The sequence below is a fragment of the Narcine bancroftii genome, chromosome 1 (genome assembly GCF_036971445.1).
Source record: "Narcine bancroftii isolate sNarBan1 chromosome 1, sNarBan1.hap1, whole genome shotgun sequence".
NCBI classification, from domain to species: Eukaryota; Metazoa; Chordata; class Chondrichthyes; order Torpediniformes; family Narcinidae; genus Narcine; species Narcine bancroftii.
The window spans coordinates 362023496-362049606 of record NC_091469.1 but is presented as its reverse complement, the minus strand read 5'-3'; the positions used below and the strand labels follow the sequence as shown (position 1 = coordinate 362049606).

Here is a 26111-nt window from a genome sequence, read left to right as displayed (position 1 = left end):
TGAAGGAGAAGCTATGTTTTGTGAAGGGGGACATCTCAGATGTCCTGGAATGGAGCAGATGTGGTGGAGATGCAGGAATTGAAATAAAGGAATAGAATCCTTACAAAAGACATGGTGGGAAGAGGTGTAGTCATTAACTGGAAGATGTCTGTCAATAATTTGAGTCCTGAGATGGTGGCAGAGAGATCAAGAAAGAGGGAAAGTTACTGAGAGGGAGATTTGAAGGCTGTGGAAGTTGGCAGCAAAGTTGACAAACTCATGATGGATACAGGAAGCAGACCAATGCAGTTGTGATTGTAACAGAGAAAGAACTGTGGAACTTTGCCTCTGGAGATTGCAGCAAAGATTGCCCAACATATTTGACAAAAAGAGCTGGGACCCATACGATCACCCATAGCTGCACCTTTGATTGGGAGAAAGTGGGATGTCAAAGGAGAAATTATTAAGGTTAAGTACAGTTCTGCCAGGTGAAAGAGGGTGGTGATGAAGATGGGCGGGTTAGGTCTACTTTCCAGGAGAGCCTTGGGGCCTTTATGGGGGTTGGAAGTGTACAGGTACTAGATTAGAACATAGAAATCTACAACACCCATTTGGGCCACAATGTTGTGCCAGCCTAATAACCTACACAAACAACTGCTTAGAATTTCCCAGCAACATAGTCATCCATTTTTCTCAGTTCCATGTACCTATTTAATTGTCTTTTAAGAGATCCTATTGTATCTGTCTTCACCACCGTTGCCAGCAGTGCATTCTATGCACCCACCACTCTGTGTGTGTGGGGGGATGGGGAGAATTACATTCCCTTACATCCAAGCACCTTAAAGCTATGCTCCTTCATGTCAACCATTTCAGCCCTGGGGGGAAAAAACCTCTGGCCATCCATACACTCAATGCCTCTTGTTATCTTGTGCAACTCTATCTGATCACCCCTCATCCTCTGTCACTCCAAGGAGAAAAGACCAAATTCTCTCAGCCTATCCGCATAAGGCACAATTTCCAATCCAGGTTTCATCCTTGTAAACCTTTTCTGTATTCCCATCTTTCCTGTAGCGAGGTGATCAGAACTGAATACAGCATTCCACGCGGGGTCTAATATAGATCTAATATAGCTGACCCTTGAACATGAACCCACTGTTAATTAGTCCAAAACTGCACACACTTAACCTCTTTATCAACCTGTGGAGCAGATGGTGAAAAATCAGGCTGCAGCTCCCAGCGTACTGAACGTTGTGGTTACCCGCAAAGGTGACATCTATCGTAGTTTGTAGTGGGACTATCCTAAAGACAAAGACTCCACCATCAGGAGAATATGCTTCAAGATCTTTAAATCTGAGAAAAAAAAGTATCGTGAATCGATTTCCAGCGCTCGAACCTGACCTAAAGTACTGGTAAATCGACGTGCTAGCTTCAAAGAAAGCACTTGATGTTAATTACTTGGTTATATTGATAGTTTTTTAAAAATATATATTTATTCGTTCGGTGATTAATTGCAGAAAATTCAAGTTGTGTTGATATGAAGGGACAAACAGACGGGATCAAACCCCTCTGGCAAGAGGAGAGGAGTCTCCGCCGGAGATTTCTGTGTTTAGCCGGACCTACATGGGTGAAAACACGGGACGATGCAGACTTGCTGGCACCCTTTGACGTTCTTGGATATTTAATGTGGGGCTGTAAGAACGAATTGATCGTGAACCAAGGTTTAAGGACAGCTCTTCGTTAATGTTGTCCCAGATGGGATGGTCACTCTTCCGTTTCCCAAACCCACAATCTTGCCCAAGGCTATTGAAAGGCTCCCAAATACTTTAAAAGAATAACCGCCAATTTGGTGGAAGCCGCTTCGTGAGCTGCGCCTGCTTCTCCCATGGAAGATCGTTCAAAGCTCAGATCGTTTTCCGTGGCTTTGGCGTCGAAACAAAGGAGAAAGCGCACGGCGATGCGAGGTTAATCCAAATCCCAGCAACTCTTCCTGCTCGGGACCCAGTGGGGCGAACCGTCCGTCTCAAAGCTGAGAAGGGAATTGCTGCTCTGCTCTCGATGTCCCGTTGCCATCGCAGCCACTGCGAGGGTGGAAATGGAAAGGGACCTGGGGTTGTAACAATGCAAGTTGAGAGACACCGTTTTGTCACCTTCTTCACGGGTACTTTTTGCAATCAATCAGCAGCTAATGTGGAAACCATTTCTACTGTGCCAATGCTGGGGAGAGCCAAGTGTCGTTTGAGCTGATGCAACCTGCCAAGGCATTCGTGCCCGGGCTAAGATCCGAGCCCTGCACCGGCGATGAACGGGGGAGCAGAGCTGTGGCTGGACGGCTCGCTTTATTTTGACAGTGGCCATGTGATCATGCGCCAGGCAGATCGATTGGAGAAGAGAGAGTCGCGGGGGAGGGGGGTAGAGAGAGGAAACTCAGACATCGAGGGCTGACAGCGAGCGCAAAATAGAAACGCCACGGAGTGTGACTTGGGGTTTTTTTTTACTGTATTTTCAAATTAACAAAAATAACCTCCCGGCCCAGAGCCCGAGTGTGGGGGAAGTCACCGCGTCCTGGCAGCAGAGCGAAAACTCGGGTGTTGGAACTCGGGGCAAACTTCCCGGAGCGCAAGCGGGAGTGGGAGGTGGACCGAGGGGTGGGGGAGAGGAGAGGGAGAGCGTATTGAAAGAACACCAGACCAGCTCCCTGCTCAATGCAGCCGCCTCATCGTGATGGACAAAGATGCCGTGCTTCTTGTGCAGCTCCTGGCTTTCGCGTTCTGGGGTAAGGTGGAGACCTTTCTATTCATATCCCCATTTTGACAGGAGAAACATCGTGCCAGCACCCCGGAGGCTGCCATCCAACTGAGCACCGGGCACCGCCGATCTTAACCCTTGCCTCCCTCAACATCCCCTTCCTTCCGACCGACTGAAATACCTGTGGTGTCCCACAACAAGACACAATCGCACTAGGAAGAGGCTCAACATTGTGTTGAGCAGTAAATTTTGGACATTCCAGGTTTGGCTTTTTCTTGCTCTCACTTCAGTAAATGCGGTTCATTCCTCCCTTTTCCAATGTGCGCACTCTCTTTGAGAGAAACATAAAATTCACTTATTCTTTCTTGGACCATTTGTAAAAATAAAACATTCCATCGAGCGCTACAGCACAGGAAAACAGGCCATTCGCCCCTTCTAGGGCTAGTCCCACTGACCTGCTCGCATTCTGTAACCCCTCCCATCCATGGATCTATCCAATCTATTCCTAAAACACAAGATCAAGCCTGCATTCAGCTGGCAGCCCATTCCACACTCCCACCACTCCTTATTTTCCCCCAAACCTTTCCCCATTCAGCTTAAAACTATGACCTTTCATATTTATCTCCCCCAACCTAACTGGAAAAAGCATACTTACATGTCTAAACCTTTCATAATCTTGTAAACCTCTATCAAATCTCCCTTCATTCTTCTTCACTCCAAGGAATAAAGTTCTAACTTGTTTAATCTTTCCCTGTAGCTCATCTCCTGAAGACCCGACAACATACTAGTAAATCTTCTCAGCACTCTTTCAATTTTATTGATATTCTTAGGCAACCAGAACTGCATATTATTCTAAATTTGACCTCACCAATGTCTTAAGCAATTTCAACATAACATCTCAACTTCTATACTCAATACTTTGATTTATAAAGGCTAAGATGCCAAAAGCTTTCTTTACAATCCTGTCCACCTCCGACATCACCTTCAGGGAACAAAGTATCTGTATTTCCAGATCTCTTTGCTCCTCCAAGCTCCTCAGTGCCCTGCTATTTACTGTATATGTCCTATCTTGGTTTGCTCTTCCAAAATGCATCACCTCACACTTGTCTGCATTAAACTCTATCCACCATTTTTACCCATTTTCCCAGTTGGTCCAGATCCCTCTACAAGCTTTGAAAATCTTCCTTGCTGTCACAACACCTCTTATCTTTGTGCCATCAGCAAATTTGCTGATCCAATTTACCACATTAACATCCAGATCATTGATATAGACAACAAACAACAGTGGTTCCAACACAGATCCCTGAGGCACACCACTAATCACAGACCTCCAGTCTAAGAAGCCACCATCCATTACCATTCTCTGTTTTCTTCCACACAGCTATTTTTGAAACCAGTTTTTACAACCTCTCCATGGATACCTAGTGTCTTAACCTTCTGAACTAACCTCCCATATGGGACCTTGCCCTATGATAATTTTCTATTATGTCCTTCCTGACTTGGTTTCAATGGCTTTAACCAGCCCTCCTTCTTGTGCTGATGGGGTGCCAGGATGGTCGCCATGACTGAGGCAAACACCACAAACCATGATGCCAATCCAAAAGATTCCTCCAATAATGCTTGCATGGCATAAATTATATAATTTGTTTGTTTTGTTTTAATAATTGTGCTCTAGTAAAGTGGTATTGTTGTTATATTCTAATGTTTTTATTCTGTGTTTTGTAGGTAATGGTTTATTGACACCTGGTCTTGCAGGTAAGAGGAAAAACAAAGGTTGATTTTGATGTCCAACACTTAACACAGTTTTAGACTTTTTTCTTTCTTTTAAAAATATTTTTATTGAGTTTAATATCACCATCCTTATACACAAAATATTAAAAAGTAAGACAAAAAATAATGTATTATATTCCATCACTTAATAATAATTGTAATTATCTATTAAAGTAATTATAAATATAAATCAATTAATTACTATTACAACAAATCATAATATATCTTAATAATATCTTTAAAAAAGGGATTTATACAGGTTAATTATAATTAAAGCAACAAATCCACTTATTGGCAAGAAAAAAAAACTAAAACTAAAACTAATCTACCCCACTCTCTAATTAAGGTTACAAGAAAAATAGAAAGATGTGTCAATTTAGAAAATGAAAAAGGTAAAGCAGAAACTGAAATTGCCAACATAGACGATTTCTTCGAAAAATTCAGTCCCATTTCTGCCCAAGAAGGGTGACTTGCTAATTTATCAAATTAAAAAAATAAAAGTAAACTGTGTATATTAATCACCCAGTAATAAAATCTAAAATTTGGAAGTGACATTCCCCCATTCCTAATAGTTTTCTGAAGATGAGTTTTACTAACTGAATTCATTGTAATCAAATTAATGTGTCCAATCAATGTAATTGAAAGTGGTGACCGTCCCGATAATAATATTTTAATCCAGTTAAGTAATGCTATAAAATGTTCTTTCATTAGATCTTGTAACTTTTTGTAAAAGTAATTCCTAAATATTGAAACTGATCATGAACTATTTTAAACAGAAATTTAAAATACATAGAAAGAGATCCTTTTAAAGGCAAAAGTTCACTCTTGGGTAAATTTATTTTGTATCCTAAAAATTATCCAATCTGAACGAATATAGTTAATATATTTCATTTAGAAACCTCCAGATTTGAAATAAGTCATCTGCACAGAGATACTTTATGTTCAATTCCATTTCTAATTAATCCTTTAAGTTCTACAGATTTTCGAAGGGCTGCCGCTAATTGATCTAGTATTATATCAAATAGTAAAGGACTTAATGGACATCCTTGCCATGTTCCCCTAAATAGCCTAAACATTTTCGAGTGTTGTAAATTAGAATGGATTGAAGCCATAGGACATAAATATATTTCGATCCAGTTAATAAAATCGGACCAAAATTAAATTTATTTAACATAACAAATAAATATTTCCATTCAACCTGGTTAAAAGCTTTTACAACATCTAGAGAAAGGACACATTCCATCACATGAGTAGAATTGTATTCAATATGTGATATATGTTATAATAAGAATAATGATTTTTAATAGAAGTCTTAGACTTTTTAACAATGCAAATGTTATAATTTGATTAATTCCTCGAGGTTGTTTGTGGCTTGGCATTATATACATACATCAGGACTACATCTGTATATAACATTAATATTTATAATGAGTTGCTCAGTGTTCACAAGATTGACTCCCACACACCAAAGCCTGAATTTAATGGATAGTTCTGGAAACCATCTTATCCAGCAACTGGTTGAATACTTACATTTCAAATTTAACAATTTACATCTTCAGTCAATCACCTTTGCATTCCAATGTAAGATCATGTTCAGAAGCATGTTGTTTGTGTGCAAAATTAAACATGGAGAGCAAAATACCTGCTGAAAATTCACGACAGAAAATGTACTCACTTTACTAAAATTAAATCCAGACCACCTGTAATTATTTTGATGAGCATGATGTAAAAAAGGGAAAGTGTTTGAAAATATTACAAAACCCTTCTTTATTTTTGAAGTTGAGTTCCCAACAATTGAACTTTTTCACAGATTCAATAACTTTATTAATGATACAAAAAGGCATGCTGAACCAAGAGAAACAAAATCTAGGTTTACAACTTTTCCTACTAAAATACACTGAATTTATTTTAAAAGTAAAATTAAATGAGAATTAAGACAATGTCATTTGGATTGGAATTGGATTGTGTAAGGGTTGGAAGTTGCAGGAAATGTAACATTATTAGTGGTAATTAGAACACAATGCACATTCTTGTATTCAAAATATTTCATTTATCTGGAAAAAAAAGTTAAATAAAACATTTTAAATGCTTTAATTGAAAAAAATTCTTGTTTTCTATCAGCTGAGGACTTTGCAAATTTGCATAATCAATTACAATCAAACCAGTCAGATGACAAAAGGATCTGTAATGAGACTGCTATGCTTGAAAAAGTATACTGGTGTGGATATCTGTTTGAAAGCCACCTCAATGAAATGAATTCCAGTGACTGGTGCAACTTCACACTCATTGCCAAGTAAGATCATTTTAAATACCTTTCTGATTTGCCATTTTCAAGCTTGTAAAGCCAGATTCATAAATGTTGCATGTACATGATTTTTTAATATTTGATGTGACTTTTTCATAATTTTAATGCTGTTAATCAATTTGCAAGTCTTTTGATATAATTAAATGGTGTATAATTTTCTTGAAATTAACTTCTAGAACAGAGAATAGATTTCAGAAACTTGAACTGCTTTATAAAGGAACTGCATCTCTTCATTTACTTTGTAAGAGGCTGCTATTGGTTTGTAGTTCATTTGTACGAAGTCAAGAAATAATGACGAAAAGATCAGGATAAAATGAAAGTGCTGAACTCAGAAATAATTAATGCAAAATGTAATCCAGACAGAGGTTTTTCCAGTGAGCAATTCTAAAGAGATTTTTATCCTAATTAACAACCTGGATGCTGGAGTATTTTGTGAATTACTTTTGCAATGTCTCTGAAAAATACATTACAATTTTCATTTAAAATAATATATTTTGATTTTTTTATTCAAAAGATGCTTTCACTCCAATGGCCTCTACTCTCTCTGTTTATTGCCTTTTCATTGAGAAGATATGTCCTATTATCATTCTTTTAATGTTGCACATTTCAGCAGATTTAGGCATCCAGGAAATGCATCTTGCAGAGACAAACGTAAAACTTGACAATCTGTTCTGCAAACTGAGACTATCTGTAAAATACAACAGAGATTTGTGTATTTTGCAATGTTTAAACTCTGCCATTTGGACTGAAATATTTCTTATTTAGGATCCACTGAAAACCACACAGAAATCTTGTTTTTGCTTAAAGTTCAGATGCAGTTTATACTGAATTTCTTAAATTACAGCAGTGACAACAGATCAAAACTATTTTAAATTTAAAATTAAATTTAGGCATACAGCACCATAACAGGCCATTTCGGTCCATGAGTCTGTGCTGCCCAATTTACACCCAATTAACCTACACCCTCCTGGTACATTTTAAATGGAAGGACAAAACCTGAGCCTGGGGAAAACTCATGCAGACATGGGGAGAACGTAGGAATTCTTTACAGAGAACGCAGGACTCAAACCCTGGTCCTGATCGCTGACGCTGCAAAAGCATTGTGCTAAACGCTATGCCAACTGTTCCGCCCTTTAAATTGAGATCTCAAGAAAACTTGAAAGATGTTATGTCAATGTAGGTAATTGATTTTCTTTTTCTGAACAAGAAATGTCCTTGGCAAGCTATGGTAAAGAAGTGTGAGGGAAGTTTGGGCTGACAGGGTGGATCTCCTGGGCCAAAGGGCCTGCTTCTGTGCTGTATTACTATGTGACTCTATATATTTAGCATGAAGAGGTCCAATGAAATGCATAGCTATGTTTTTCAAGGAGCGCTGGAGTCTATCACAAGTCATAGTTTTTCTAAATTGTGAACTTGTACATTTATTTATGTTTGTAAGTAGTATATTTAGGGCATGTGGTTTCAGTACAAAACTCTCATAACCATAGAAAATGCTTAGGTGGGATGTGCTTTGCTAAGTTGAAAGCTTGATGAAATTCAAATCACATACGTTGCTTCCTGAACAGGAGTTCTTGTTGGCAATTTTATCAGCAAATTTTATAAAACCGGAAACATGGAACATGGAAATATACAATTCATCCTTCCTGATCATGCAGCATTTATATAAAGTCCTGGACTACCTAAAATAAGCATCTCAAGGCAATGAGGGCAGCACGATTGGCATAGCGGTTAGTGCAACGCCTTTACAGTGCCAGTGATCAGGGCCGGGATTGGGTTCGAATCCCGTGCAGTCTGTAAGGAGTTAGTACGTTCTCTCTGTGTCTGTGTGGGTCTTCTTTAGGAAAAGATTCAAATCCTCTATAGAAATATCCAGCATCTCCACTAATACCTGGGAGTCTGTGGCCCATGATCACTTAAGGTGGAAAAGAAGCTTTCAGAACAAAAATTTTCACAGAAAAACAGAGGCCAAAGGAGTGTACCACCTCAGAAATGACCCACCTAATCTATCTCTGGAATGGTCTGCAGTTTCCACATTAACTCATTAGTTACTTCAGGAAATGCTTATAAAGAAGTGTATACAACCACTTCATGTGGCAGTGACCCTCATTGCAAACACTTTCTGTATGAAGAATTTGCTCTTTATTTTGTTAAATTTAGTTTGTTTATGGTATGTAGAATGACTTTTGGGAATTGATGGTTGATATTTTTGGGCATAAGTGGTTGGACATAATTTATTGAGGCACATTTATGTCCAGATTTACTCGTAGGGACAATTAGCATTGCAGTTAGTACAAACCTGGGTTCGAATCTGCAACAGTCTGTAAGGAGTTTGTATATTCTCCCCATGACTCTGTGGGTTTTCACTGGATGCTCTGGTTTACTTCCACCCTCCAAAAACGTACAGAGTTGGTAGCTTAATTTGGTGTAATTGGGCAGCTCGGGTTTCACGGACCAAAGAGGCTTCCTATCATGCTGCATTGTTAACATTTTAAAAACATTATAACTTTCTACTTTAAGGGAGAGACCTTGGGGTCCAAATCTATAGATCTCTCAAGGTTGCTGTACAGGTTGATGTGATAATTAAGAAAGCCTATGGAATGCTGGGCTTCATTAGTTGGGGGATTGAGTTCAAAAGACATGAGCTGATGTTGCAGCTCTATAAATTTCTGGTGAGACTACTCTTAAAATATTGTGTTCAGTTCCGATCATCTCATCGGAGAAAGGATATGGAAGCTATGGAGAGGGTGCAGAGGAGATTTACCAGGATGTTGCCTGGATTCGAAAATGAGTCTTATGAGGCAAGTTTAGCAGAACTAAAGGTTTTTTTTTCCTTTGGACCAAAGAAGGATGAGAGATGACTTAATAGAGGTCTACAAGATTATGAGAGGCATAGATAGGGTGGACATGAAGCATTTTTTTTTTCCTTGGTGAGAGTAACAAACACCAAAGGACATCTGTACAAGGTAAGGAAAAGAAAGTTTAAGGGAGATACCAGGGAGTTTTTTTTTACCCAGAGAGTTGTGGGTGCTTGGAATGCATTGTTGGGGTGATGGTGGAGGCTTCAACAATAGGGGCATTTCAGAGACTTAGACAGGCATATAGATGCAAAAATAGAGGGTTATGAGGTACGGAGGGCTTTTTTTTTGATAAGTATATATAGGTTGGCACATTATGGTGCTGTAATGTTCTATGTTCTATAATATCAAGGAAATATACAGGAGTAATTCATACCTCTGACACTGGACAACAATTTTTTTTCAATAGGTTTGCTTCCTGAAAAAAAGGTGATTATGATAGACAAATTCAAATTGAACACAAAGATAATTTCAGATTTACTGTATCAAGTAGAAAGTTGGAGAAACATTAAATTAACTTTGATTGGATTTATCATGTTTAATCATATAATGATCCTGACACATTGCGTTAGTTCAGCTGACCTAAAAGTGTTTTGTTGCTGATTTTGATTTGTACTCAGCATCTGATACCTCTCTTGTCAGTGACCAACAATAGTGTCCAACAATAGTCGGCCAGCATTGATGGATTCCAGTTGGCCTTGTATCACTTTTCTGTGGTGACGATGAATTTTCAATGACATGTTGCATTTCATAGTTTTGCATGCTTTATGTAGAATTAAAATATGACAGGAAATCACAAAAATAGGTTACATGATAGGACAATTTTGAGATCAGCAGCCCAAAATCCATAAAATACACCCAAAAGTATTCAGGAAGCAAAATCTTTGTTGTCCAGTTTACTTTAAGGTATTACCACGAATGACTAAAAGAGGATGATCATTGCTCTTTGAGCTCGTATCAAAACTCTTAAAAATGTTTTGATCTACTTAGGCCTTTTATAGTTCCCATTATTATTCTATTTCATGATACTTGTGAGAAAAATAATAATCCTTAATATATTTTATGATTGAATTGGCACATATGTCATCTCCTTGTTGAAAAATATTGCAGACAATGCAAGAATATATACTATTTGAATTCTTTTGCTAACAACTCAAGATAAATGCTTCTATTTTTAGGCATATTTATTATTAAGAACTGCCATTCACATGATAAATATAGGCATTTGATTCTGGCATCTTTTTGATGAATATTTTTCACTTTACACCATTTCTTTGGTGCTGCTCATTTTCTACCCTCTGTTATATTGTATTTGATTGCAATTTTTTAATGAATTAATTAATCTAAATATAGTTACTGTATTTAGTGGAGCAGGTTGCAGCTACTTTGATTTTTGAGATGGTAGATGCATGGGTTTGGAGTATTGTTAAGTTGTATTGGGTTAAAGCATTTTCTCATTATTATATGGTGATTCCATAGAAACATAGAGCATCTAGTCTGAGCCAAACTATTATTCTGCATAGACACAGTGACATCCACCAGACTATAACTCTTCATACATAAACCTATCCATAAACCTATCCATATCCATAAACCTATCCAAGTTTTTCATAAATGTTGAAATCGAGCCTGCATTCACCATATGCTTGTTCCACCCTATGCCTGAAGAAGTTCTGCCATGTTTCCTTGAAACATTTCTCTTTTTGCCATTAACTCATGTCCTCCAGTCCTTGTCTCACTTAAGTTTAATGGGAAAAGACTGCTTGCATTTACTCTATCTATACCCCTCATAATTTTGAACACCTCTATCAAATCTTCATTCTCTGTTGCTCCAGGGAATAAAATCTTAACCTATTTAACTTTTCCCCATAACTCAGCATCTTAAGTCCCTGCAACATTCTTTTAAATCTTCTGTGGTCTTTTTCAATCTTGTTGATATTTTTTTCTGTAGTTCGGTGACCAAAAATTGCACATAATACTCCAAATTTGACGTCATCAATAACTTGTACAAATTCACCATAATATTCCAGTACTTTGACCTATGAAGTCCAACATGCCAAAAGCTCTCTTTATGATTAACATCCATCTTAGTCTTGAATGATAACTATACCATATTGAGTATATTGCAGAAATAGCATTAAACAACACAACACTTTTATCCAAAGTTATGGTTACGACCATGGTGAAATATGACATTGCACAGGGACTGCAATTACATTTTGAGTGGGAAGGGGTCAGGAATTTGGGAGATTTTGGAATGGGATTCAAAGGAAAAAAGTGGTGTGAAGAATGACTGAGGTGTTTCAAATTGTCCCAAATACATCCCTTGTCCCAATCTATTTTGTATCTTAAATATATCTGATATCCTTGAACTAAATAATGGGTATATTTGGTACCCTCCAATTTTTGCCTTGATAATTAGTGTTAAGCAAAGAAATTTCTCCCACCTTAGTTGTCTGTTTATCCAGACGGAAGTATAATCTCTTCCTCCCTGAGATTTCAAAGGAAAATTACAAAATTTTTATTTCACTGAGGCAGAAGAAGAAAATTGCTTCAAAACAGTTCCTTAGTATTGTGATGTAATCAGCATATTGGAATTCTATTTCACCCTCATTTACATGGCATATTGTTTCCATGAGTAACTGACAATTTTGTATACTCGGTGGTACCTCATTTTTGATGCACATTTGCAGACCCTGAGCAGGTTATATTCTTCCTTTTTTTTCAATTTTGGAATTTAATAGCAGCTATATCATTATAGCATTGCATTGAAAATAAAATCTAATTTTAATACCTGTGCCAATCTCTTCTAAAGCAACATAATAGCACACAATGAGTGAATTTCCTCCCTTTCAGTGGTTCATAAATTCCTCATAGAAATCAAGTTTTTGACATCTGATTCTGAATTATTAATATTCGGAAGTGAACTCTCTGAATAAACTGTTTAGTAGTTCTGTGTAGTAACACTGTCCATCTTAGATTTTGCTTTCATTGATTTTATTTTTTAAAATATTTTGACCATTGATAGGCAAACTATTTATAAACTGGATCCTTGCATTTTATTTTCCCCAAAATGAATGTTCCCAATTCAAATGCAATACATTCTGTGCCAAGAAAGTGTTCAAATACTATAACAAAAGTAGGAAGTTGGATACAATAGTGTTGCCAATCCCTTTTAAGGACAGTGATGTGGTCAGTTTCAAAGCAGTAAAATAAATAGAACTTTTGGATTATGGATGATTAATTTATTTTAGTATAAGATTTAACTTGTTGGATTACTGTAGATTAGTTCTGGTATCTTGGATTTATTAAAAGGGACAAATTATTTTATAACAGTGCAGGAGACCACATTTTTGTTTTCCAGTGTGCTCTGGTGTATTGCAAGAAACAAGAATTGCTAAATTATAATGTTAACTTTTTTAATCCAAGAGAAACCGAATCCAAAACTGAAGAATTTTTAAGTGTTATTAAAAAAGGAAACGAATCCTAATTTACAAAATGGACTGATTTACAAAAGGTTAACTGCTTTGAGTGAATCACAAAAGCCTGCAGATGCTCTGATTGTAGTTAAAAAAAACCAGAAATGTTGGAGGTACTCATCAGATCTTGCAGAGTCCGTAGTATGCTAATTGGCATATTATGGACTCTGCAGGCTATAGATTTTCAGGCCTGAAACATCAGTAACCTTGTATAGATGCTGCGAGAACTGCTGAGTTATTTTAGCATTTCTGTGTTTTTACTTTGATAACTGCTTTATCAACTTGTCTCACCAAGTTCAATATTTGTAGTGCTTTTTCATCTTGAACACAGAACACTTCGGATTATTTCCATATTCTTCCTCCGTATTCCTCCTACATTCTATCAGTTCACACTAATTTGCATTGAAACACATATGTTATAAATATGACCATGTTACCATTCTGGTTTATCCTCTTGAGGTCTGCTGTCATCTGACTTACTACTATGTATGTAGTTGGTACTGGAAGTAAACTGGTGCAGGCTAATGCAATGCACAGGTAAGAGGGCAGCCAATGCAATCAAATGGGCTAAATTTTAAAAAAATTAGCAATACAATGGCACTTAGAAGAAATTGTTATTTTCAACCCATTGCACACCCAAGTTTTGATTCATTTGCCAACTTCAAAATTGTACTCTTTGCATTGAATTGGAGTTTATTTATATATAATGGGAAAAATGATTGCTTTCATACAGATCCTTAGAACTTCTCCCAGACACAAATTCATCCATTGCTGTTTTCTATTCTTTTGCCAATTGACTGGAAAAATTACCAGTATTACTTTAACAGCACATGCTTCTAATTATCGTTAAATCTGTTATGTATTGCTTTATCAATTGTGTGATGAAAGTCCATATAAAATACCTATGGCAGTACTTTTACAAGCCTATTTCTTTTATTCACAAAAATATTTTAAATTAATTAATTGGGCATGGCCTTGAAAACATCAGACCAGGTTGTCTGTTACTAGCCCTGATTGAGAATTATATTACCCTTGATGAAGTTCTCTGATATTTCACTAGACTGGACCAATCCTTCTTTCCTTTTCCAGTAGGAATATAAAACTGTAACCCTCTACTTGTGTGATAATAAATCAACATGCCAGGAAGATTGCTCGAGATTTCCCTGCTTCACCTACCACTCCACCCTTGCTTCCGTCAACAACATTAGACATTTCCATCTGCTCCAGATGACTCACTAACTGACCTGTTTTATACTTCCCTTTTTTTTAATTTTCCTTCCCAAGATGGGTAACCTTTGCTACTCTAACATAAATTTTATTTCTTCTTTTAGTCATTTTAAATAACTCTTTAGCAAAGTTCAACATCTAGGAATTAACTGGATCATATGGGACCCAGCTTGATGCATGGACACAATGTCCATCGCCTCGGCCCTCTTAGACATAGCTATTTAGCTTTTGGAAAGCAAAACAATCCGATCCTCCACTGTCATGGGCCACAGGCAAAAGTTATCAATAAGTTGGCCTCAGGTCACATATCTGCAGAATGTTCTAATACAGTGGTTCTCAACCTTTTTCTTTCCACTCACATACCACTTTAAGTACTCCTTATGCCATAAGTGCTCTGTGATTAGTAAGGGATTGCTTAGGGTGATATGTGGGTGGGAAGGGAAGGTTGAGAATCACTGCTCTAGACCCAATTGTTACTGAAATATTTTGCTTGAGAAAAATTGCCATTGGCCCATTTCCTTTGGAGTTATGAAACCTTGTACATAATGTGTCAATTAGGTACGATTAAAGCAGTGGTTTTCAAACTTTTTCTTTCCACTTACATACCACCTTAAGCAATCCCTTACTAATCACAGAGCACTAATGGCATAGGGAATACTTAAAGTGGTATGTGAGTTGAAAGAAAATGGCTGAGATCCACTGTTCTAATATTTTGGGACTTTTAAACACTTTGCAAATAATTAAAAAAGTTAAAACTGTAAGTCATAAATGCAATAAAATGCTGACAAATATAAAAATTCTTTAAAATAAAGTAGTTATAAAGAGCCTGTGGCCTCTCCAATCCATTTGTACACAAATCTGTTCTACAGTAAAACTGAGTAATCAGATGCAATGAGCACCTTACTCCTCTCTCTGTCATTACATCATTAAGTTCATTAGCAGAGCAGAAGATAAGATATGTAGGTATCTGTCTTCCAGTTCATTAGGGCTTGGCATTCAGCTAAGAAATTGGAGGTTTCATTAGATGCCCTGGCTGGTAGTTTCCTTTGGCTAAAAGTGATAAAATATTAGGTCAGTGGTTTTCAAACTTTTTCTTTCCACTCACGTACCACTTTAAGTAATCTGTCCTGTGATTAGTAAGGGATTACTTAAGGTGGTATGTGAGTGGGGAAAAATCGGTTGAGAACCACTGCTCTAGACCCAATTATTAAGGAAATATTTTGCTTGAAAAATGACATTTTCTTTTTCATTATGAAACCAGGCACATAACGAGTCAATTAGGTACGATTAAAACAGTGGTTTTCAAACTTTTTCTAATTACTGGATTATGTCATGTATTTTTGGCAATGTTGGGGAGAGGATATAAATTAGTCAAAGATAGGTTTAAAATATCAGTACTCTTCAAAAATGCTTTGATTTGTATCCACCTTCATGCTTACTAGGGTAAATCTCCTTGATGTGGTTGATGAAGGAGTTTGCATTATGTTTGTAACCTAAGAATATTATAAGGATGCTTTACTTTAACATTAACCACAATTGCAGACAGAATTGGTGTTAAGCACCTTAATACCATCACCCCTTACAACATCTTAGATCAATTTGATGTTTTCAGCATTTTTCCTTCCACATGAATATTAATTATTTTTAAAATGATTCTACCTGATTAAAAATTAATTAAGCTATTTGCATACTCAGGAAAAAAAATCCAATTATGTGCCTTTTTTGGGAAATAGTGTAATTGTGTATTGTATAAAAAGTGAAAGAGGAATTGGAAGTCATATTTTAACAGATCAGAAAGGGAATTTCTCTGAAGGTTTAAAGCTTTTTGTCTAATTATTCTAATAAACCATGAAATGGAAAGTATCAATGTGCAGGTTGAGCATTTAAGTTTTAATTTGACTCAACAGAGTTACATTAAAAAAAATTAAATTTAAGGAAAAAGTAAATTCGTCAGGCACAGTGACATTTTAACGCAGATGAATTTCTATTTTTCCTGCCAATTTAGTAGAGTGTGATTTCAAACACAGAACTTAAAGGTTTATTTTCTGCAAATTGCATTCAAATAGATTTAATTTGAGAACCTGGTACTATTTTAAATTTAGCGCTTGCTTTCCATGATAGTTTAAATCCGAGTCGGGAGGCACAGTTGGCGTAGTGGTCACCGCAACGCCTTTACAGCACCAGCAATCGGGACCGGGGTTCGAGTCCCGCACCGCCTGCAAGGAGTTTGTATGTTCTCTCGTGTCTGTGTGGGTTTTCCCCAGTTTCCTACCACCGTTCGAAATGTACCGGGGGTTAATTGGTTGTATATTGGTCGGCCTGAACTCGTGGACCGAAATGGCCCTTTACCGCGCTGTATGTCTAATTTTTAAAAAAAAGTTACAAATTTAATCATTATTATTGCTGTAGCCACATGTAGAGCTGATAATTATGAGCTTTTTTGTTTGCAAATTCAACATTTACAAAAAAAAGAACACCATTTAGAAAGACTAAAAATAGTTTGTACTTTCCTTTGCCTTTTAATTAAAAAAAAAAGTACCTACAATCGCTAACATGATCAACAAAGTGGAAGAGATCATTTTTGGCTAATATTTCTGGAAATTCTGAGTTGGATAAGCAGCATCTGTGAAGACCGAGATAGTTATTATTGACCTGAAAAGCTTATTCTGTTTCTCTCTCCACAGAGATTCTGCCTGACTCACTAAGTATAAGTTTCCTGGCCTTTACAGCATTTTGCTAATATATTATTTGATCTTTATCAGCTTTGTTATATTTAAAATTTATATTTCCTTTTTAGAAGTAATTAATTTAGGATGTAGAGAGCTTACTTGCTTTAGTTGTCTTCTTAAACAGTGCAAATCTAATATTCTTCAATACTTCCCAATATCTAATTGTACCAATAATTCTGATTATAGATTATTTTTCATTATTATTTTATGTTCTAAAATTAAGTCCATTGTTTTAATATTAAGTTTGTTGTCTGTAGTCATAGGAATGATCCTGCCTTTTAGGGCTTGTAATTCATTTTGTGATGAATAGATCAAATAAACAGTTGTCAATTCTCACTTCGATCTGGTGCCTGGAGCTGAACAGAAAGCACTCAGGGATGGCACAATGGCACTGCTAATACTACTGTTGCCTCACAGCTTGAGTAACCTAGGTCCATTTCTTGTACTGTGTGAAGTTTGTACATTCTTCTTGTGACCACACATTCAGTTTCTTGCGATGTTCCTTAAAACATTAATAGATCACTGTAAATTGCCCCTATTTTGTAGTTGATGGGTAGAATCTGGAAGGGAAGGGGAAGGTTGATGGGAATGTTTAGAATAAAATGTGTTGGGGTAGGATTAGTGTAAAAATGGATGCTTGTTGTTGATGGTTGGCATGGGCAAATTGGGCCAAAGGGCCTGTTTCTCTGCTGTATCTCTCCTTGACTCTATATCTAACTTTCTGAATTTACCACCGGTTGAAGTGACTGTAAAATTCTCTGGAAAAACAATTCTCTTTCAGATAAGATTCTAAAACTTACTTTCTTAAAACCATCTCAAATGCTATTGGAGCTACACTCAAGGACCCCATTTAATATTTGAAAAATGCCTTTTCTCATATATCATTTTCCACTGATGATGGATGAGTTGGGAATGTAGGGCAGGGAAAAGGCATGCTATTAAGACAACATGGCCAGAAGCTGATTGACCGAAACGGGATTTAAATTTGACTATAACAGATATGGATTGGGATACAATTCTTAAGTTGGTTAATAGCTCTTCATTATGTGCTCACCATTTCTTATTACAATTTAAAGTGGTACTCAGAGCTCACAGATCTAAAGCTAAATTATCTTGTTTCTATTCAAATATGAGTTCTTGCTGTAACAGATGAAAGAGCAGAGAAGTGTCATTAATTCATATGTTCTGGACTTGTCCTCATCTAGAAAAATCTTGAGTGAGGGTTTTCCATACTTTGTCAAAAATTTTAAACATAGATTTAATAACAAGTCCCTTGGTGGCCCTCTTTGGCACAGTGGAAGAGAATGATTCTTCTCTGTCTTTGGTTCAGAGTCATGCTATCTCTTTTGCCCCTCATTTGATGAGGCAAGCGATTTTACTTAAATGGAAGGATGCTGTCTCATGAACTCATAATCAGTGGATACATGACAAAGAATATGGAAAAGATTCATTATTCAATTAATAATTCAGATATAAGATTTCAGAGGTTATGGGGTCGACTCACTTTCTTTATAATTTCATCTTGTGGTAATTAAATTGTCTGACTTGTATCTTTCCATTTTTTAACCTTCATTTTTCTTTTAATATTAATCACATATAGCATCTGGCAACGTTGTTAGGCAGGGGTTTGAGTTATTCTCCTTTTCCACTTTTTATTTTTTTCTCTTCTTCTCTGTTATTAGTTTTTTTTTATACAGTGCTTGGAATACAAATTATGGATATGATTTACAACTTATGTATGTTTTTGTTATATTGAATGTTTCACTAATTCTATATAATTATCCATATCATTTTATAAAATTATCTTTATTTGTTTTATATCAAAACTAATATTTTAAAAAGAAAAAAATAGCTGATTGGGATAAATTATTACTTCCCTCCCTGCAGAGAGTCGATAGGTTAAGGATGATTTATTTTATATTATATTGTCAGAAGATTCAACTCTTCAGTAAGGAGCTTAGAAAATATAGAAACATGGAAAATAGGAACTGGATTAGATCATTTGGCCCTTTCAGTATAGCAAGCTAAGTCTAACGAATCTCACTTGACAGTTCGGCCATCCCAGGAATTAGACTGTAAACCTCTGTTAACCTCCCTCTATGACAAATACTTCCTTGGGTAAAGAGAACAAAACCTCACACAATATCTCAAATATTTCTTCACAAAGTATAGTCATAGGCTTTGTTTTTCACAGTATTTCTAAAAATGTCTTGTTGAGATTGTTAGCACTTTTCAAAACTAAAGGAAGTAATATGGCAAAGTCACAAACTGTAAATCAAAAATTGGGGAGTTGCAATGCTTATCATCTGATGTTAGTCCATTTGAAACATTTCAGGTCACTGACTTTCAGTTCCACCCCTTAACTGGTTGATGGCTTCTGCTTTCACACATTTATATCCATTCCATCAAGCAGACATGATGTTGTGTCAAATGCATCTGATTGTTATTCCTTTGCTTTAGGAGCATCTTTCTGCTTACAAGCAAAAGGGAGGTGATATTAAGAAAATTTCAACAGATGATGCTCAATATGAGATGTGCTTCTTCAGTAATTTCTGGTGCACAGAGAATTCTGAGAATCCATCTATTCTGCATTCCTATTGTCCTCAAGTGGCAGCCAAGAAAGCTATGATTTTAAATACTGTCGTTTAGAAGTCAATTATCAAATCAGTTAAATATATTTTTTAAATGCCTTTTAGGAACTCACAGGATCATTTTCAAGAAGCCTGTTTTTGGAATTTTACTTTTGTAAGGCAATTAAAAAATAGAACATAGAACAGTGCAACATAGGAACAAACATTTTGGCCCATGATGTCTGCAACAAGCAAGATGCCTAAATTGAACTAAAATTCTGTGATGTAGTCAGTGTGAGTAAAATATTACAGGCAATATTTATTGGTTATACTATTTCAGTTTCAAAATTTATTAATTAAAGTACCTAAAAGCAATTTTATTTTTCTTGTGGTCATACTATATTTCATTATTGCTTTCTGTAAATTAAAATTGTAGTGTGCAATTTCTTAAAAACTGAATAGAACAGGTATTTGCATCTTATCTACTAAATGCAAAAATGTCAAGAACTGACTGTGAAAGTCAGGATTTAAGATCACAACAACCCTACTATTGTTCTACAGTAGTTTACTTTGGCCACTGTCACAGATGAAGACTTATTTCATGAGTATTCATTCTTTGTACAAGCAGTCTATCAACTGTATTGTTTTCATCCTCTCATTGTGGCAGTTAGAGGTTCTCACCTGCTTTAAAAAGCGCATCAATCATCCTGGTACCCAAGAAGAGCAGAGTGACTACTGCCCAGTAGCACTCACATCTACTGTGATGAAATGTTTTAAAAGGTTGGACATGGCCAGAGTTAACATACACCGAATTAAAGATCTGGACCCAATGGAATTCACGTACATCACAATTGCTCCACAGCTGATGTAATATCAGTGGCTCTCCACTTATGCCTGGATCACCAAAATAATAGCAACACATACATCCTGCTACTCTTCATTGACCAATGCTTTGACTTCAGTACCATCATTCCCTCATGCAGGCCAACAATGTCCAAAACTTGGGCTTCTGCAATCCCTCTGCAAATGGAAGTTATTATGAACTGGAATAAAACATATCCTCCTCACTGATAATCAACACAATTGCACATCAAGGATGCATGCTTAGCTCACTACTCTCCTGACTCTACACCCATAACTGTGTGGCTAGGCACAATTAAAGTGCCATGTACAAATTTGCGAATGACATCACGGTTGTTGGCAGATTCGCAGATAGCAATGAGGGAGATAGATCAGCTGGTTGAGTGATACTACCATAACAACCTTGCACTCAACTTTAGCAAAGCCAAGGAGTTGATTGTGGACTTCAGTATGAAATTAAGAGAACGCGAACCAGTCTTCATTAAGGGGTTGGCAGCAGAGAAGGTCAAGAACTTCAAATTTCTGAGTGTCACCATCTCTGAGAAGCTGTCCTGTGGCCTCCATGTCAATGCAATCACGAAACAGGCTTACCAGGAGTTTGAGAAGATTTAGCATGTTATTTGACGAAGACCCTCGAAAATTTCTACAGGTGTACCATGAAGAGCATTCTGCATGGTTTCATCACTCTCTGGTACAGAGTGCCAATGCACAGGACAGGAAAATTATCCAGAGAGTTAACTTGGGCAGCAACATCGCAGGCACCAGTCTTCACTCCTTTGAGGACATTTACAAGGGGCAATATCTTAAGACAACAGCCTCTATCTTCAAGGACCACCACAACCCAATTCATGCCTTATTTACACTACTACCATCAGAAAAAAAGGTACAAGAGCCTGAAGATGAAGACCTAGTGGTCATGGTCAGCTCTTCTCCTCTCCCATCAAATTTCTGAATGAGTAGTGAACCACAGATACAACTTTATTTTCTTCTATTTTTCTTGCACCATTTATTTATTTTTGAAATGTAATTTATAGCAATATTTGCATTGTAATGCTACCACAAAACAATTAATTTTGTGACATGTTGATGACAATAAACTCTAATTCTGGTTCTGGTTAGTATTGTGGACATGTCAGAATCAGGATTTATTGTCGTGAACAAGTCATGAAATTTGATACAATCCTGTCAATTAGATTTGTTGCCTGATGATCTTGGATTATTTTTGTTGCTGTTTGCTTATAACCAATGTAAGTAGAGTATTTCATAACATATGAATTGTCAAGTAATTTTTCTGTGACTGATAGCACTGAATGTGCGACATTGCTATGTCAGCACATTGCAATGTAATGCCAAAATTTATTTGAGTGTCATTTCAATGGTATCAATTTTGGAGGGAGAGCACAAAGTGATGACATTGCTACAAAGCATATTTAATGCTACTAATTCTGCCTTTAATATTTACATCTTTCAAACAATGAAAAAAATAATTAAGGTAGGAACTTATCTGAACTTTTAGAATGTTTAAATTGCAGATTTCTCTCGTGCTTTTTTAAATTCATACTTATTTCTGATTCAGATTTCAGATTATTATCAAAGTACCTACATGACGACATACTGAGATTTTTTTTCCTGTGAGTGAGGCTGAACTACCACTTATTGGCAGTGCAAAAAAAAAACACTGATTCAACATACACACATAAACAAATAAAGGAATGTAAACATACTGACTGTGCAATACAGAGAAAAAAAATCAATAAAGTTAAGTCCTTAGACGAGTCCCTGATTGAGGTTGTTGTTGAGGAATGTAATGGTGGAGGGGTGGCAGCTGTTCTCGAACCTGGTGGTAATGAGTCTTGTGGCACCTATACTTCTTTCCTGATGGTAGCAGTGAGAACAGAGCATATGCTCTGTGAAGGTGGTTCCTTCATGAAGCTGTTGGTCTCTGACAGCAGCATTCCCTGTATATATTCTCGATGGTGGGAAGGTTTTTACCTGCGAGGTCCTGGGCTTTCTGCTCAGATGCTCCCAGACCCCAAATACAGTGCTGATATCTCCTGAGCATTCACTAGTATGTGTAATGAGCTGTGATGAATGATTGATTGCGGCACGGTTTGTGTAGCAGTTAGTGCAACGCCATTACAGAGCCACCGATCAGGACTTGGAGTTCAAATCCCATGCTGCCTGTAAGGAGTTTGCACATTTTTCCCATGTCTGCGTGGGCTTTCCCTGGGGGCTCTGGTTTCCTCCAACTCTCCAAAACCTACGGGGAAGGGTAATGTAGGTCATTTAGGTGTAATTGGGTGACACTGGCTTGTAGGCTGAAAGGGCCTACTACCGTACTGTCTATCTAAATTAATTGGTGATCCATGACTATCCCTATGTTCATTTATGCCTTCTGTTTAGTAAGGCTCCAAATCATGGGTCCTCTACCGGCATCACCTACGGCTCCTAGAACGCTTCCACCAGCGTTGTCTCTGCTCCATCCTCAACATTCATTGGAGCGACTTCATCCCTAACATCGAAGTACTCGAGATGGCAGAGGCCGACAGCATCGAGTCCACGCTGCTGAAGATCCAGCTGCGCTGGGTGGGTCACGTCTCCAGAATGGAGGACCATCGCCTTCCCAAGATCGTGTTCTATGGCGAGCCCTCCACTGGCCACCGTGACAGAGGTGCACCAAAGAAGAGGTACAAGGACTGCCTAAAGAAATCTCTTGGTGCCTGCCACATTGACCACCGCCAGTGGGCTTATATCGCCTCAAACCGTGCATCTTGGCGCCTCACAGTTTGGTGGGCAGCAACCTCCTTTGAAGAAGACCGCAGAGCCCACCTCACTGACAAAAGACCAAGGAGGAAAAACCCAACACCCAACCCCCAACCCACCAATTTTCCCCTGCAACCACTGCAACCGTGTCTGCCTGTCCCGCATCGGACTTGTCAGCCACAAACAAGCCTGCAGCTGACGTGGACATTTACCCCCTCCATAAATCTTCGTCCGCAAAGCCAAGCCAAAGAAAGACAAATTGAAAATTCTCTGCCTGGAGTTCAGAAAAATATTGAATGCTGTATCTGATATTTTGTTTCCATTGATTTCAATGCCTCTGAGCTTCAGAAGTTCACTTCAATAAGCACACAGCTTATATAGAATGTAAATATCTAAAAACAATATCTATCTTGGATTCGATAATAAGGAACTACGTAATGTACATTTACTATGGTAACAGCAAAAAATATTTGAAGTATTGTTCATGGTAAAATGCTATAATACTGATTCTAATTTTTAAGAAGCATTTTGTGAAATTCTGAACATTGAACAAACATTTCTAATATGGACTAAAATTGTGAGTTCTTCACAGTTCTTGCCATTTTAGAATAATTTGTTATCATTAGAGACAAATTAAATTTTGATGGGTATAAATATACTTTTGGTCTCAATGCTTGGTTGTTTTGGTGAACCCTGAGATGGAAGTCTGTTGATAATCCAAAAACTCAGATGAGGTTCAGGTCTGTTGAATATTTGCTATGAACTAGCTGATTTAAGATTATCATTTTAGAATGAATACTGCACTTAACATTATAAAATCATTAATGTGAGATTACACTCTTTAGCAAGAGGAGATAGGACTTGGCACAGCATCAGATATATGGAAGCTGAAACCAGCAGGTAGTGGATTCATTGGGAGTTTAGGTCAATGTCAGGACCTGATACCTCATGATTTATGGTGAGAAAATGGTTGGGGGTCAAGAGGTGTATGGTGGTGAGAAAGAATTGTGGAAGATGGAATTTTCCTTTAATTTTGAAGTAGGTCTCTTAGAAGGGTTTAAGCATAAAATTTTATCAGTAACTTCAGTCTGATGTGGTATCAGAAAAGTATATAAAGTTACAGTTAAAAAGTTCCTAATCTGTAGATATCTGAAAAAATATAATCTAGGCAAATTATATTTATCAGAGAACTGCTCAGAAGAATGAAACAGTTATCCATAAATAAATCACAAAAACATACTATAGCATTCCCTTCATATTCCATAAAATAAAAGCTTGATCAATTCTAGATGGTTGAAAGAAAAAAAATCAGATAGAATACGACTTGACAAGATAAATTTGTTAAATAAAAAAAAATTACAAAATTGAAAACATATCCGTATTGAATTTTTAATTATCGGATTTCGTCATTTGTTTATTCAATTTAGTGAGTGCAAAGGGAAACGAAGCCCCTAAAATAGGAAATTCACTAACCCATATTGATGGAATTCAGTGGTGATAGTTCCTGTCAAGATTGGGGACCTCTCATGGGGGAAAAAGATAATAATCTGGCATTAACATATTTGAGGAATATTCTAATTTGGTGCTTTTTGTTTGTGACAGAGGTATTTGCTGAACTGGAGTTACAGTGCCTTGAGAATCACAGGGGACCAGGGTTCAGTGCTAATTTTTTAGGTGCAGTGCTAATTTTTTAGGTGCTGGAGCTCACCAAAAACGGCAACAAGGAGTTGCCTGGAGCAGCCCCGTGAGGTGCTAGAGCTGAGCTCTGGTGAGCTCTGGCTGCATTGCACTCCTGCAAGGGACAAGAATCCTTTATTTGCTGTTCATGCATCTGCACAATTGTCATTGCTCCCATACAGACTTGTCTTTAATGGGCTTGAGATGTATTTCTCAGATTTGTCTCAAGAAGCCCATTTTTGTCTCTAACAATTTCCAGGGTAATATATAGAAACCAGGAAATGGGAGTGATATTTGTGGAAGTTAACATGTTGGGACTGGGAAGGATTGATGGAACAATTAATCTTTTCAAGTATTTTATTACATATTTGTGTAAATATTGGTCATTAATATTGTTTTGGTCATAAAACTATAGAGGATCAAAACAAGTAGTTGGGACACAGTTATTGAAACATTGAGTGAGAGAACAGAATTGTTGATAAAAGTTGAATTACTACAATTGTTCAGTTAAACAAGAAAGTTTGCAGACGCTCTGATCATAGTTTATGTAAAAATGCCAGAGAAACTTGGCAAGCCCCACAGCATTCTTTATGTAGCAAAGGTAAAGATACACAACTGTAAAGAAATATAAAGATATCTTTTGGGCCTGCACAGGGTAACTGGTAAGAGAGTATAGGTTGATTTTGGAGGGAGGGCACAAGAGATAAAAGTTGAGAAGTGATAGAAGAAGGGGAGAGCTCTGAATGGAGAAGGGAGGAGGTGGGGAACTGGATGAAAGGAGTCAGAAGGATGGGGAAGAGGGGGAGATAGAAGAATGCATAATGGATAGCAGAGAAGTTGATGTTAATGCCATCTGTTTTGTCAGTGTCCAGACAGAATATTAGGTGTTGCACCTGTAATTTGCAGATGGCCTCAGTTTGGCAGTGTATGTAGCCATGGACAGTTATGTTGGCATGGAATTAAAATGGTTGGCCCTGGAAGATCCCCGCCATTGCTATGGACAGAGTGAAGGTGCTCAATAAAATGATTTCCCAGTCTGTGTCTAGTTTCTCTGATGTAGCATGATTATTCAGCATGACTTGGTTTTTTTCATATTATGCCATAACTAGTAAGGAAATTTTGTGAATGAGTAATGGACAGACTCCAAAAAC

At 37.1% G+C, this 26111-nt stretch overlaps 1 protein-coding gene across 3 annotated transcripts in view; it reads left to right on the top strand.

Annotated features, from left to right (window-relative positions):
- Window positions 1-2404: 2404 nt before the first annotated feature.
- LOC138750294 (receptor activity-modifying protein 3-like) overlaps window positions 2405-26111 on the top strand; it is a 51479-nt gene continuing 27772 nt past the window's right edge. For all 3 annotated transcript variants that reach the window (XM_069912399.1, XM_069912401.1, XM_069912396.1), the window contains exons 1-3: window positions 2405-2752; window positions 4450-4479; window positions 6616-6787. In XM_069912399.1, coding sequence (XP_069768500.1) covers window positions 2701-2752; window positions 4450-4479; window positions 6616-6787 — 254 coding nt within the window. In that variant the 5' untranslated portion in view covers window positions 2405-2700. The remainder of the gene's footprint in view (window positions 2753-4449; window positions 4480-6615; window positions 6788-26111) is intronic.